Consider the following 15,780-nt stretch of genomic DNA (forward strand, 5'->3'; position numbering starts at 1 on the left):
TACTGAGGAGTGATGCCGAGTCAACCCACATTACTTCTAATACACTGGAGCCATTCTAATCAGTCATGCAATAATGGAAATTATACAAACACTTGGCCTCTTGGCACCTGCAACTCAAGGATCTAAAAGCAGTTTTCCAAAAATCATCAGCTTTGTTAAATTGGTACTATTTTATTTAACTCTGCCACTGTGGAAACATGCATCCCTTGCTCAGAAGCCTTACTTAGGAAAGCACATTTGTCCAGAGGAAGTAGACTGATGATTTTAAACCAATGTATTGGCATATCCAGCATAAAACACACATCACCCCCTAAGATATCGCCACAATATTTTTTTTTAAATTAAAGCCAAAACGCTCAGCTCATAGTTGCTTTCCTTTAACCTTAAAGTCAACATTCCAAGCTGGCTAACTCAGTATACAGCACATGACAACTCTGGGCCATGCCAGGCTACAGAATTCCAGAAAGCTGGCAGTACCTTTATGTGCCTGCTAAAGTAAAGGCAAACCAGTAGAGGATGATTAGTACCTTCCCCATCTGCAATATATCACCAGTGATGCAATTGGAAGTTAGGCTGCCTTGTGATGACTTTAAACTTGCTGGCTTGTGTTTGAATGACTGCACAGCTCTGGCAGCTGGAAGGCACAGGCAAGTCTGCCAGCTCAGCCCAAAGAACCTGGCAGGCTTTTGGCAGCCCACTCTGCACTCCATGCTGACACAGCGACCTTCCCAGAACTCAAGCTATAGTATCATACGCAGTAGAGCTCCAGCTCTGGAAGCACAGATTGGTTTTAATTGTATTTTCCATGCCTGCCCAAAGGCAGACTTCTGGAAGGATCAGTATTTGAAAAGCAAAGTGAAATAAGGGGAAAACTTGCAAGGAAAGCTCAACAAGCTGCTTTTTCTCCCCCCCCAATTAAGCCTGACTCTGATCTGGCCCTTGATACCAAATTCAAGTATCTAAAACACTAGTCACTATACAAGAGTCTCTTACTAAAATTCATGTAAACATCTGTAGCATGAGTTATTTTTATTACTGAAGTCTGAGTTACTGCTCCTGCTGACTTTAGCTTTATTTTGTAACATACAGTTTGTAGACAAGTATTTTGTTTGAGTTATAAACTGGGTCTCTTCCTAGTCTGCAAGCAAACACTAACTCAAAACACACTTTCACTTTTTAGATCTCTGCAGTATTGTCACATGTGAAGGCAACCTTGAGAAATATTCTGAATATAACTAAGAACTCAAGGCAGCCAGGCAGGGTTAGACCCTTTCTCATTCCAAAGGGCTCTTCTTACATGGCTTTGTATCTGGACTTACACAGCTCTTGCTGGTTTTTTTGATCCTTCTAGCACATTCAGAAAGGCTACAGATCCTTTTCAAAACCCTCTGAAGCAAGTCTATCTGGACTTGCCCTGCTGGACATTAACAGAACTTGGGGGAACAAGCATATTAAACAGGATACAAAAGGGAAAACACAAAGGCCTGAGTTTCCCCAGGATCATTTTCAGAACCCAAGAAACCTGCTGTGTTTAAAAGCTCTCTTTTAAGAGTGAGTAAGGTGTTAAATAAAGGAACCATCTAATTCTATTATGGCCATCTCAGCAGTTCATGAGATCCTTGTCTAAACACAGGAGGAAACAGAGATCCCACATGGGTCCAAAGGCTCTAAAGAAAACAATCATTTTGCTCAGGGCAGAGATTATAGAGAAGACAGTTGGGAGTTGAGGGTTTGGAGCAGAAACAAGACCTTTGTATTTCAGAGGACTTTTACTGTTAAACAAATTTTCTTTGCCTTTTGTTCTTTCTGAGCAGCTATAAGACTCCCCACAGTCTTTCAGGCAGTCAGAAACAAATGAACAATTAAACTAAAAATGGAGCTTTGCACCCAAAACATTCAGCAATGCCTTCAGATACACCCCCACAGTCAGCAAAGATTTAACAAGTAAATAACTTTTACTCCTCCACATCATTACTATAGACCTACAAGCAACATCCAACACCTCTTTCAGAAATAGCTCCTATTTTTCTGTAAGTAACGGAGAAGTGAAGAAAACATATCCTTTAAGACGTCTTTAAGTCTCACAATCCGAGGATGAAAAGAGCAATTAATTTATGAAGTCTTTTGCAGAACAGCTTTTCAACACCTAGCTAAGTTGTTCAAGCATAAAACCCCAAATCAACACACATGACAGCATTATTTTCATGTTGCAAACCTCCAAGGTATTTTGACGCTTCACTTAATACTGTCTCAAGATTTATATCTGTTGTTGATTTATATCTTATTTCATTTAACTTTTAATGAAATGACTCTGCTACTATGTTTAATCTATTTATTTTTGGAGAAGCACTGCTCTCAAGTCAGGCGACAGAGCTATTTTCATTTTTCTGCAAGACTTGTTTCAAGTAAGTATTCTGATGACTCTAGGGATGAGTAATATTCCCATCCAAAATAAGGATGGCTTATACTTCTTTTTTTGAGAACATAGACATCTTTAAGAATGCCTTATACTTCTTTTTCTGAGAACATAGACATCTTTTTCTAAGAAAGATGTGGTAAAGGCATGAAAGGCTGGTTGTATTTTGTTCAAGCTTAACAGCTAGAAGCAGGTTATCCTGCCAATTTTTGTTTAACAGGCTCCTAATATTCCCTAGAAATCTTTCAAATTGCAAGTTGAGTGTTTATAAAAATTTTTCACGTAACAATCCAGGACAACTTGCACATTCTTCTGCATACAACTATTCCTGCACTGGGGGTTTCACATTCTTCATCTCGATCTTCTACCTGTTTTGCTATTCCAGTGATCAATTAATGCAATTGCACAAACCTTTCCATCAGACAAGCAGAAATTGATACAAATCAATTAATTTTGCTACTATTTCTTTTCTGTTAGTACAGAAAGTCCTTTTCAGGACTATAAGCGTATATTAATTTTACCTCTCAACAGAAGTTTGTTATACTTAGACAAAGACCACCAAATTATGTTTCTTAAGCACAGTGAAGCAAGGTTTCACTGGGCATTCCAAGGCCAGTAATGCCTGTTATCTGGAAAAGAAAATCCAAGGAAACAGCATTGTAAGGAAGGTAGAACAGCACTCACCTTGCGTTTCAGAACGCTGAGTTTTTCAACGACTCCATCCAGGAGACTGACAACGGAATCCACAGCAGGACAACTGCTCAGCGTCTTCTCCAGCTCCGCCACCACCATGGTAACGTGGCTGGTCTCGCGATCAATGTTCTTCTGTGCAGCTCGAAATCGTTTGTTCAGTGTTTCATATGGCACCTGAAGGAAAAATACCAAGTCATTAGAATTTCTATAACTAAAAATTCACATCCTCTAAAGCTTAGAGAGACTGATGATTTCATCTGATGAAGCCCAAAGAACACCTTGGTTCCAGGGGACTAGAGGTCATTGATTGAACTTGAGTTCCCATACCAAAGCCCTTATTTAAGTTCTCTCAGCAAGGAGCTCACACTTCAAAGATTATGAAAAAACAACAGGAAAAATGCTGCAGTTTCTTATCTGATACCAGTTTCACCTATCCTGCTTTGGTTGTAGCAAGCACTGATGGAAATAGTCCAGAGACAACAGAAAGCAAAGGCAAATGTGTTCCTACAAAAGGAAAGCTACAAATTAAACAACTAAGAGATCATCCTTCAGAACATGACTTTCTAAGTTTACATTACTTCCCTTCAAGAATTCATTAAAACAGAGAAAGTTACCTTTGTGAGAAAGCATGTATAATGCATACTGGCTACTCAAAAATTTATACATAGTACACCAAAAGTTATTCAGAAAATCCAACAAGTCTCCTACATACTTTTACCCACAAAAGACTACTTTTTAATATTACTTCCCCAAGGACTATAAGGAATGTCAAGAGAAATCCCATGTAAATTTTCCTTTAGTGATAAAAGCCTACAATGTATTAGTAAACTGACTAATTTCCTCTAATGCACCATTCCTGACTTAAGAGATTTATCAGTCTTGGAGGTCTCCTGTCCTACGTGTCCCACACCTCTATGGAACAGTTGTATCAAAGCTGCTACTGATGGCCATTTAGTGACACATATACGGGAGCAGTCTACAGCCTGGTGAATGATTTGGGGAAAGCTTACAGGAAGTGTTAAGATGCTTCCACTACAGAGGCAGCATAAGCAGTTTAAACAGAAGTTCTATTACTTAAAGGAAACAGGAATTTTTAAAAACACTCTAGTGTTACACACTTAATACATCCATATCTTTAATCTCTAAAAAGTCCAGGAGAAGTTCTTTCAGGTAGTTATGATAATCTTGATTGCTTTTCCATTAATCAAAGGCATAATTTAGCTAGCAATCAGATTATCCATGCTAAAGGTAAAACAGGAAACACAAATCAGTGTTCTGTTTGGTACATATCACGTATATGTTTGATTACAAATCTTTCAAGCATATAACTTCAAATCAATTATATCAAGGTCTCAGTTTTCCTCATTCTAATCACCTGCATGCAAGAAAGTACCCCAAGGGCCACGCTCCTTCTGGGCGCCATTAGCAAAGAGGTTACTACGTAACCACTGCAATTCTCCATTAGAGAACACTTTGGTTCAGAGCAAGGAAGATGAGCCAAAGCATTTGCTTTCCAAGACTTTGCATTACCTACAATAGGTTGTGCTTATTTGTAGTAGTAATAAAACACAAGGATAATCCTGATAAGACATGAAAGGGATCCTCAAGTTTGAAATGATCTATTTAATGGTTTTTGGTATCTGAAACTATGACCTAAACAAATGACAGGACAAGACTCTACCACAGGAAGCATCAAGCCAAAACAGTTATTTTCCTTATACATTTTGCCCTAAAATCCCAGCACTACACCCACCCAAAATTCAAACCACATAAGCCATGACAAATAATAGGCTTCAACACCTACATAGTTGCCTATATAACAATCTTCCATCTCCAACCCTCATTTCTCTTTTCCATTTCCACAAAAAATATTAAATATTTTAGAAACCCACAGATAAAATGGATGTTCCAGGGGACCATTATTTTGACATCTCATGTTTTTGAACATGGAAACTTATTTCCAACTCTAAGACCTGATGCCAGACAGCATTTAGACAACTTCTTCCCTTCTTTTTCCCCCCACTGCATTTTTCTTACTGTCCACCAAAAAATATTTCTGCAAGTATTTTGCTAATCAGCTTTCCATGCCACACTGAGAATCTGCATCAAAAGACTTTCATAAGCTACCATTAATTTGAGGTATCTTTTTTACTACAGAAAGTGCTTTTGTTAAATTTTGAGCAGTCAGCTGGACACAAATCTAGTCAGTTTGAAAAAAGTCTGCGTTTAATCTCCCTTTTCCCTAGTTCCTTATCTGCACTCAAGAGCAGTAACAGCTCCCATTTCCTGTGCTCTGTCTCTTCAGCATGCAGACATCTGGCACAGTTTGTGTTCATATGACATTTAGAACAATTGAACTTTCAATTTCAGCTGGTATCACTACATATCATTTAAAACGTGTCTAGGCACAATTGGTTTTTGAATCTTCTCTTATCCTTTTCTTCCCCCTACCATAAAAGCAATCTGAACACCATGTGCGGAAGAGGCTGCGAGTTGAAATGTTTCCACTACATACTCTGAAAGTAAATAAAAGTAAACATACTGAGAAACATAATTTAGTGTGCCATAACAAGGGAAATTAAAGGTACAATGAAATTATTTGCGTAACTGAAGCTGACAGTAAATACTCTTTACCAGAGATTTCCATAATTTGCACTGGCACTTGTTTCTTATTATAGAGCCAGCAGTTTTCATAAGAATTTTTGTAAATTGTATCTAGGTACAGCTTTTGCACTTACTTTATGGGAACAGAGTCTGTGAATGCCAAAATGTAGAACTGCAACTGCTATATTCCTTAAAAAAAGCAGCATTTTATGTTGAACTTGCATCCCGATCCATTGGTTCTTTTGTTATTCCTACAGCTCCAAAGTGCCAAAAGATCCAGCTCCCCAGCATTGGCTTGCTTTACTGCAAAACCCTTCAAAAGTTACAGGCATTGTACCAACAGGATCATTTTTTTCCACCAATAATGAAAGTTAATGGAAGGAGAACATGTAAGAAAGTGTTCTGGACAATACAATTCTAAAAATTTTTAACTTACAGTTCACTTTGATTTTCAGGTACCACTGTTAGAACATGGTGAACACCAAACTTTTCCGACTAAGAGATAGATGCAAGATTTACGTATCATTAACTGCCATAAATTTATTGGAGACTTTGAATCTTTCCTGCCAGTGCCATTCTGTGACCATACCTGGATTACACGGTTATTATTCAGAGACAAGAGTGACCTACAGAACTCAACCTAGGGAAGCATTACCTTAAGGAAAAAAGAATAAATCAGCTACTAAAAAAACTGAAATAAAGCAGCAAGTACTGACCAGAATGTGTTCTGTACAAGCACAATACCAACTTGTCCTACTCGTTAGAGCTTGAAAAACCACACCCAGTTGGCTCATACCGTGAACATACAAGAGGATACAAAGGAGGGTTGTAAAATATTAGTGGGCAGCACATTTAAATCCAGTGGCACTAAGTAGATTCTGCTCCTTTTGTTCATCAGCTTCCACAACTGCGGACACATTATTCAACCTAAGCACGTACTCAACCAGGTCAAACTTAAATCTAGTGAAAAGGAATTTGACTGAAGTTAGGACAACCTACACAAGGGGTAAAATTACAGTAACACAAGTTTTTCCAAGATCAAAATTTTGATGTGATGTGAAGGAAAGTCGGCTTGCCTGGAGGCTTCTGCAACTATAGCATGACTGTTTCCAGGTGCTAAACGCTAACAAAGAGGCAGAGGCAACTGATAACCCTGATCCAAATTTTTTTTCATTTCAGGAGTTACTTCACTCTGGTTTTAGAAAGCCAAAAAAGTGGTGTGCTGTCCCAGAACATGCTCCAACAACCTCTAGCTGTGGTGACAAGGCTTAGAAGAGGATTGTTCTGGCTCTACAAGCTTGAACTGGTGAAGAGGAGGAAGGACTGCCATGAGAGATATACACTGGTTGTTCAGTTGAGTGCAGGGAGTAGAAAACTGCAGAGTTAAGGATGTCAGAGGGAGTTTTTAAGTGTACACTTAGGAACTCAACTGTGATGTTTACTACCTGGCCTTCAGCCCAAACAAAGTCCTCTTCCTGCCCATGAATGCAAATAAGGTACCAAAGCAAGGCAGAGTTCTCAAATCATGAAGTGGCTAAAACTGTTCAAGTTGGGCAACTGTAGGCAATCTTTCTTTCCATAAGCCATATCAAATGTAACTTGAGATACCCTTGAATATAGTGAATTTAACACTAAATACATTTTCATCAAAATAAATTTTTCAATAAGCTATTCACTCACTAAGTGATTCTGTTTTTTTGAGTCTTTTCAAAATATATTAAAAGTAGAAATAAACCCAGCAAGTATTAAATGTTTGCATATATTGTAACCTGATGTTTTGCAAACTGTATACACTTCTCAAGTGTTAATTATCAGCCTGCAAATAAATATTTAAAGAAATATAAATAATATGAAGCCAACTGCATACAGGGCTGCATCAAAATAAGTGTGAGCAGCTGGTCAAGGGAAGCAGTCCTGCCCCTCTACTCTGTTCTTGTGAAGCCCCACCTGCAATGCTGCACCCAGCTCTGGGGCCCCCAAATATAAGAAGGATCTGGACCTGCTGGAGCAAGTCCAGAAGAGGCCACAAAGGTGATCAGAAGGCTAGAGCCCCTCTGCTGTGGAGACAGGCTGAGCCAGATGGGGGTGCCCTGCCTGGAGAACAGAAAGCTCCAGGAAGACCTTATGGCACTTTCCAGTACCTAAAGGGACTGTAAGAGAGCTGGAGAGGGCACTTTTGACAAGGGTATGGAGTGACAAGACAAGGGGGAATGGCTTCAAAATGGCAGAGGCAGGGTTAGATTAGATATGAGGAAGAAATCCTCTACTGTGAAGGTGGTAAGGCCCTGACACAGGTTATCCGGAGAAGCTATGGATGACCCATCCCTGGAAGTGTTTGAGGCCAGGTTGGGTGGGCCTTTCAGCAACCTGGTCTAGTGAGCATGACAAGGAGGTTGGAATTGAATTACCTCCAAGTTCCCTTCAAAGTAAACTATTCTACGATTATACACCTGCCAACCTTTTACACAGCATTCTACAATGCATATTACTTTTACACGCATTATCAAGATTTTACTGAGATTAATTTTTCTTCTTAAGGTTTTCTTAATGTATCTAGATGCGCACACTTCCTACTCTAGCCATAAAATGAATATATAGAAAACAGCTGCTGAACACACTCCCACCTCAGCTCTTGCTTATCTCTACAGACTCACAGAAAAATGCCTTTAGAAAACATGTGATGAGAACATACTATCTATAGCCTTTAACAATATCAAAAAGGAGAGAAGAACGCAGACCATTTCCCCCTCATAGAAGTTCATTAACTATAGTGGTCAAAGTTTAAAAAGCTTTGCTACCTCAGTGGCATTTATGTTGCTGGAAGTCAGACATCCAGACTGGACTTATGCTCATTTTAGCACCTTGAATTCTATTAAGCAGCTTAATGGCATTTCAAGAATGTGGAGAAGTTTTAGCCTGTTGGACACTTGCAGCTTCTGCAACAGACACAGTCACTCACTGAGCACCTGGGGTTTCCAAATGAATTGAATACACACTGCTGAAGGGCTCTCTGCTTGGGATAGAGTACAACATAACAAAACAAACATGAACTGTGGTGAGTTCTTCTTTGCAGAGATGTTGTAGGTGTCCAGCCACAAAAGCCTTTTGAGTCACAGCTAGAAATCCAGCACTCATTACCATCACAGCCAACATATACATCCACTTCATTCAACTAGACTTCAAATAAGTAATTGTTATTACCAGGGCCTTATAGACACAAGCAGCTTAAGGAAGATGAAAAGCATCTATAGAATTGAGTTTGTGACCTAGCTACAAAGGACAACAAAGCCTCACTTCTGCCTTCTCTGTCTTTACTGGTAAGGTCTTCTCCTAAGTCTTCCGGATGATGTATGAGTCTGGGGAGAAAGGTACTATTCACTCATGTAAGAAGTCCAAAGCAAGCTGAAGACACACAGGTGCATAGGAGCAGAAGGGAGGAGAGAGCTCCTGGACGACACTGCAAACCTGCTACCACTGCTGGAATGTCATGGTGAACAAGAAAAGTTGTCTGTGACTGAAAAGGGCAAGTTTGGTACCTCTACTCCAAAAAGAAAACCTGGAAGATCACAAAAACTACAGGCTAGTCTGCCTCATCTCAGTTCTTGTGAAAGTTACAGAAAAAAAAAAAAATCATTTGGAAACCACTTCCAAGCTTATAAAGGTGACTAGGAATAACCAGTCCAGATTTGTCATAAGCAAAGCAAGCTTGACAACAGTGTGTGCTTTCAGTGATGAACTGACTATCTCTGAATGGCAGGAGCATGCTGGCAGCCTTTCATGCCAGTATTAGTGAGGTTTTTGATATTGTCTCACTTGTAGCCAAACAGGGGAGACATGGACTGAATGGCTGAATACAAGATGGGTGAGGGTCTGACTGCATAGTCAGGCTCCAAGAATAATGGTCAGTGGTTCTAAAGCTTCCTGATGGCCAATTACAAGTACTGCTCCACTCCCCAGGAATGTTATCAGCTCCAACATACATGTCATTTTCAACCATCTGCACTACAAAACACACAAGCAGAAAGCTGACAGAGGACAAACTGGTGGAGTCCTTGATAAATGGACGTGTTGGAGCTGCCATTCAGAAAAAACGACAAGCTGGAGAAACACACCAAGAACTTTATGAAATGTAATCAAGGCAAAACCCAGGGCCCTGGATCTGGCACAAAACCACCCCAGCCTTTAGCACTGGTTGTGGAATAACTGGCTAGGACCACCATTGCAGGAAAAGATGCAGAGGTCCTGATGGACAGCAGGTTGGACATGAATCAGCACCAGGCTCTCATGGCAATGAAGGTTAACCCCATCCCAGGCTGCATTAGCAAGACTAAAGGCAGTGGGTTGAGAGGAGTGATTGTTTATGCTCAGCACTCATGCAGACTCATCTGGAATACTGAGTCTGGTTTTCAGGTCACTCCCCCGCCCAACCACTAAAAAAGAGATGCTGACAAACTGGAGAGAGTCCAGAAGGCTGCCACCACGACAGTGAGCTGGCTGAAGTATAAAAAAAAAATCCAAGAGAAGCTGAGATGGGCAGGCTTGTTTCCGTTACAGAAGGGAAGGCTACAGGGAGTTGGAAGCAGCACAATCTGATAGAAGCTTTCTACTACTGAAAGGTGAAGGTCATAGATAAGAGCTTAGCCAGACTTTCCGGAGTTACAGAGCAAAAAGGAAGGAGGCAGAGTTGACAACTGTCACTAAAGAAAATTCCAGCCGGACAAAAAAAAAAAAAAAATTTCAATCAGAAGGCTTGGTAAGCAATGGAACAGCAGCCCAGAAAGGTGATGGAATCTCCACCCTCAAAAGCTTTCAGAACTTGGCAGGACTCTGAGCAACTCAGATTAGCTTTGAAGTTAGCCAAGGTTTGAGCAGAAGCCTGAATTTACACTGTCTGCAGAAGTACTTTCCTACCTTAATTTCATGAATTAGTCTCTGCTAACTTAGACACCAAATACATTTCCATATGAAGATCTGAATGACCATACCCAGATAAGACCGAAAGTCCCCTCTCTGCCACTATCTTTTCTCTGATGATATCCAGAAAGAGGATGGCACTTGAAAAAAGGCAAGAACAAAGTTACTCTTCCCAAACAGTCTCTTTGGACTTCTTGAGCCAGAGATGGGAGTTTAACAGTAGAAACACCACAGGGTGATTCTCACTCATGAACTCTGTTGGTTGCTGTTGACCTGAGTTTTAGCACTGCAACATCCTGTTGTGAGACATTTCACAGGCCCACAACTATGTGAAGAAATACTCTTGGGTTTTGACTTTTCAACTAATTTGAAACCCTTCTGTTCTTGTTTTGGAAGCATAAAAGTGAACCCTCTCTTTCTCCTACATACTTCTCACATATCTTGAGATTGAAGAGACTTTCTAAACCATTCCTTGAAGACAGACTTCCATCTCTCTAATCATTCTTGCCCTTCAGTAGACATTTTCCAGCTCTACTACATCCTTTTTCAGGATGAGAGAAGGGAGAAAATAAGAGTAACTCATACTACTTGAGAGAAGAAGAAACCATAGATTTTAACTGCTATGTATTGAGTTCTCCATTCTTCCCTTTTCCAACACTTCTGTCCTGTGTTTGTCAACATTAACCTGATCACTCACAGAAAACATTCACTATTAGTCCTAAGATGCCACTGAGGAATGATGATAATTTCTAAATCAGTTATTATATATTTAAGACTAGGATTAATTTTCTTTCCACCATACCTAAAAACTGTATCACACTGCATTTGTCTGTACTGAATTTAATGCATTTTAACACCCATTCAGTCTCTCACTATTTTTCTCTAATGGTTCACACTTGGGCTATATCGGTAATACCTCAATTATCTTAGTATCATCAAGGAAACTGCTTCATCTTAGCACTTACTCTTTCTTCCACGATGTTCAAACAGCTGAGTATCACCAGGAAGCCAGCAGAATCCTAACACCAATCTTCCTCCATTACAGAGGCTGGCTACTAAATCTTGATGTTTGTTTTTTATCTTGCCCAGTTCCTTATCCACATGAGGACTTCAGTCTTTCTTGCAAGAGTTCCTGGTAAGGCTTATCTCCAAGAAACATTCAGTAATATGAATAAACTATCAACCAAGTCCACCTCACTGCCTCCTTCAGTTTTTTAAAAACAACTCTAGTACCTTTACATGGCATGCACTTTTTAAAAGTCACATTAACTGATGTACATTATTCCATATTTGATTAGTCAGGATACTATTTCTGCATCAATAAGCCATTGTTGGAAGGGAAAAATCAATTATATATATTAAGAATCTCACTAAAATTTTACTTAAAGTAGAAGCATGGAAACAGTCTTCTACTTTGTCTTTCTTCCACAGCTGTTCAACAAAATCCTCAGACTACTTCAGCATTTATCAGAGAATTAAGAGGAAGACTGAACAGAAGAGAAAGGGATTTCTCCCAAGTCAAATAAGCTTTTTATAGCAAGTGTTAAGCGCTGCATTTCTACTCCTTTAGAGGTATAGGATGTTAGGCCAAAGTCTAATGGGCACAGTGTAACATTTCAAATACCACCTTGATGCTGCCCACAAGTTTTCCACTGGTACAGAGCAATACTGAAAGACTGAATTACACATTTCTTGCATGACTGAAGTTTTGAAAAAAATGTAAGCCTTTATTCTCCTCCAAATCTTTAGCCTTACACTAGACCTTTAGCACACCAGTTCTCACACTGATCTGGTCACACACTACAATATTGGCCAAATTCCTTCTTGACTTATGTATATTCAAACCTAAGGAGCTCCAAATAAAATTGGAAACTAAAACACAATCACTTTCAGACCACATTAATCAAAAAGTTTCTAGCCCACCGTAACTGCATATGTGAAACTAGTTCAGATGCAGCAGAAAAACGTAAAAAAAGTTTGTATAGCTATTATTTGGTTGCTGGGAATTATGGCGTAAAAGTGAGACTTCAAAAAAGTCAACTAGAGGAAGAAACTGAAGGAAGAAATATTTGGCTGTGTAAGTAAGACCATTAACTATTCTCCAGACTCCTGTTAACAGGAATTTTCAAAGGTTTCTTTTCTAAAAACTGATTTTCCCAGAAAACAGTATAGACAACACAGAAACAAGTATCTTTTACATAGGTTTGTGATTCCGTAAAAAATATCAATTTTCCTTCCATATTTGGTAGAAAGTAGTTAATCAGGTCTAACTTGTACCAATTCCTATACAGGGAACTTTTAACTATATATCCTGACTTGACAGATCTCTCTGTGCATCTTCCTTCCTCAGTGTTACAGTATATTGGCTGAAAGTAACTCCTTCCCACATAAAATGTGATTTTTTTAAAAAAAACATAAAAACCTACATTGTGTATCTTTTTTAAATTAACTCAGTCATGAGCAAGAGGGAATTAGAAATGGATTTTTAAAAATCTTACCAAATACACGAAGTCACTAAACTATGGGGAAGAAAAAAAACGTTTCAAGAAATATAAAATAAAAAGAGTCCTACCAGATTAGGTGGGGGGAACCATTACAGAACTATGCTCTCCTTTCAAGGGTCAGAAAAATGGTGTGCTTCCTCTCCTCAACTGTGTTAGCTTATAACACCTGAAAAGCACCAGAGATTTGTATGACTCTACAGGTCTCCAAAACAATTCAGTTAAAGACTTTGAGATATAAATAAGCTTTTTTCAAATGCTCCTACATGAAATTAATTCTGGCCATACAGCTAAGGAAAACAAAGAGGTGCAGTGATGAAACTGCCTTCTGAAAAACTAGAAGCTAAATCAACTTAGCACTACTTTAGGCAAGAAGAACAAGGAAATATAGGAATATGTAAGAAAAATTAAGCATCTCCTGAAGAGTTTTAATAAACAAACAGTGTCAAGAGAAAAACTACACCCCACAATAAACATCTTCAAGCATTAAGCTGTTTCCTTGAGACTAAATTAGATCACCATGCTCACCATTTCAACAAAACAGAAAAGTAGAGAACATCTATTATATATGATGCCATAGAAAAATGAGGCAGGGTAGAATAAACTACTGAAAATTTTCCCTCAAAGCAGTAACAATTAGCAGTTCCATACAGAATTACTGAAATTCTGTATGTTTATATACTTCAATTTTTCCTCAACGATTCTTGGATTATTTCAGACCAGAGTCACCATCATTATTTGTCACTGGACTTATCCAAAACGTAAATTATATCAGCACTTATTCAGTGAACTCTTCTGATTAGTAGTTCTTATCAATTTCTTGAAATTGCAATAGTTTTTCTTTATTCTAGGCAAAATCAGAAAAGGAAAATAAAGTTAAAAGAGAAGAGTAGTAGTATATTTCAGAAATGGATGGCTTAGAATAATGTCTAGATTTAGGTTAATTAGGTAAAAGCATTAAAATATAATCTTGAAGAGATATAGATCCAAACAAAGTAATTTTATAAGCCTAAAAGCAGTTGGAGGTAAATTGATTTTTAAAAAACAGTTCTTTTTAAAAACAGTTTCAATGTTTTTGAAGGGTAAGGTCTAGTAGCTTGCCTTAGTTACAAACCAGTCAGTTTTATAACTCAGGAAGACAGTACTGTGTATTCTAGAGCAGCTGTGCCTAGAAAGAAACCATCATTATATTATTCAAAGCTGCTACTTCAATACAGGAGAGAACAAACAGCAAAAATTCTTGGACTATCCATCTGCTACACACATACTTAGTCAACAGAAGCAATCACACTCCTTCAAAATATTATCCTGTTACACAAACCACAAGTAACTAATTTCTGCATACATTATGAACTTTTGAACAAGGCTTCCTACAAGAAAATTAAGTGCTTTACAAAGCCATTTTACAGTTACAAAGTTGTAAGAAAATTGTCTTACATCCTTATGTAAGGAAGTTGACAATGATTTTAGAGCCCTGTCTAGAACTACCCTGGGGATGTCAGAGGCCAGTCCTTTTCAATGCACTTCTTTAAGGCTGCCACCCTGGACTTACACCTCAAAAGAAATTTCTTTGCTCTTCTTCTTTTAGTAGGAATATTGGAGTACTAACAAGAACCTAAGCATTGCTCCCTGTCCAAAGACACAACTGAGTTGCAAAGCTAAGGTCACTCAGCAGGTGTGTCCTAAGCAAATCCTTCCATTTGTTTTGACCTTTCTTTCTTCTCCAAATATTTGTTAATTTTAATCACAGCACCACCTCTTTAAATGAAAGAGGTCGTTGTCCTTCTGTGTGTTTGCAGAGTCCAGATACCATGATACTCTCTAGAGATCCAATTTCCAATCAGATTGCTCCCAAAATAACCTAGTCCAGCCAAAGTGACATCATTTCTTGTAAGACAATTAAGCATTATTGACTCAAATTAGCAGACCCATATCAGAATATATGAATGACCAAAGTTCTACTCAACATGTTATCTGTTTTCTTTCATTTCCATGAGTTTCCAAGTCAAGTTAATCTACAGAGCTCTTAAAAAAAATTGAGGTAAATCAAAAGAAGTTGTGAAGCAGTTAAATTACTGGCTATCAAAATAAAAGTATCTTAACAAAAAAAAAATGCTTTATTTAATTCAAATATCACGTATTGTAAGTAATGAATTACTTTGGCATATTTCACATTCTGGGTTAGCAAATACTTCCCACATAGTGTATCTTCAGGCTGTAAGTTGTGGGCGGCCAAGTGCACAATGCAGGCAGCTTTTTGACTTAACAAGGACTGATGGATCCTGTCAGTGTGCCCTTATAGCAAATTCCCATCTGCCAGAACAGTACCTCCCTAAATTTGTGAGCCCAAAAGGCACACTCTTATGCTGATTATACAGGAACTACTGATTTTAAAGACAATGGGAAGATGCTTAGGGAAGACACCAACTAAAGCATTTTCCTCCTATTATGATATCCAGGAGATGTTTGAAGCTCATCTTTACTCATTTCCCAGCTCTTGACAAACACTCACTATGCTAAGATTCAAATATTTCATGGATATTCTTATTTTATGTCAACATTTAAAGATCCCAATGTGCTAGCTACCATACAAACATATTATTCCTATACCAGAAAACATACACAAACCAAACTCACAAGATCACAGGCTGC

At 38.5% G+C, this 15,780-nt stretch overlaps 1 protein-coding gene across 4 annotated transcripts in view; it reads right to left on the bottom strand.

The window, feature by feature from the left end:
- MAEA (macrophage erythroblast attacher, E3 ubiquitin ligase) overlaps window positions 1-15,780 on the bottom strand; it is a 48,717-nt gene that overhangs the window by 27,530 nt on the left and 5,407 nt on the right. For 2 of the 4 annotated variants that reach the window (XM_042053271.1, XM_042053268.1), the window contains exon 2: window positions 3,101-3,283. In XM_042053271.1, coding sequence (XP_041909205.1) covers window positions 3,101-3,283 — 183 coding nt within the window. Of the gene's footprint in view, window positions 1-3,100; window positions 3,284-11,592; window positions 11,679-13,199; window positions 13,298-15,780 lie in introns of those variants that run through there. The other 2 variants (XM_042053273.1, XM_042053272.1) reach the window with 2 other exon arrangements.

The sequence above is a fragment of the Corvus kubaryi genome, unplaced genomic scaffold (assembly GCF_017639235.1).
Source record: "Corvus kubaryi isolate FWS band 111438036 unplaced genomic scaffold, C.kubaryi_AGA036_p1.0 split1-131, whole genome shotgun sequence".
Classification (NCBI taxonomy): Eukaryota; Metazoa; Chordata; class Aves; order Passeriformes; family Corvidae; genus Corvus; species Corvus kubaryi.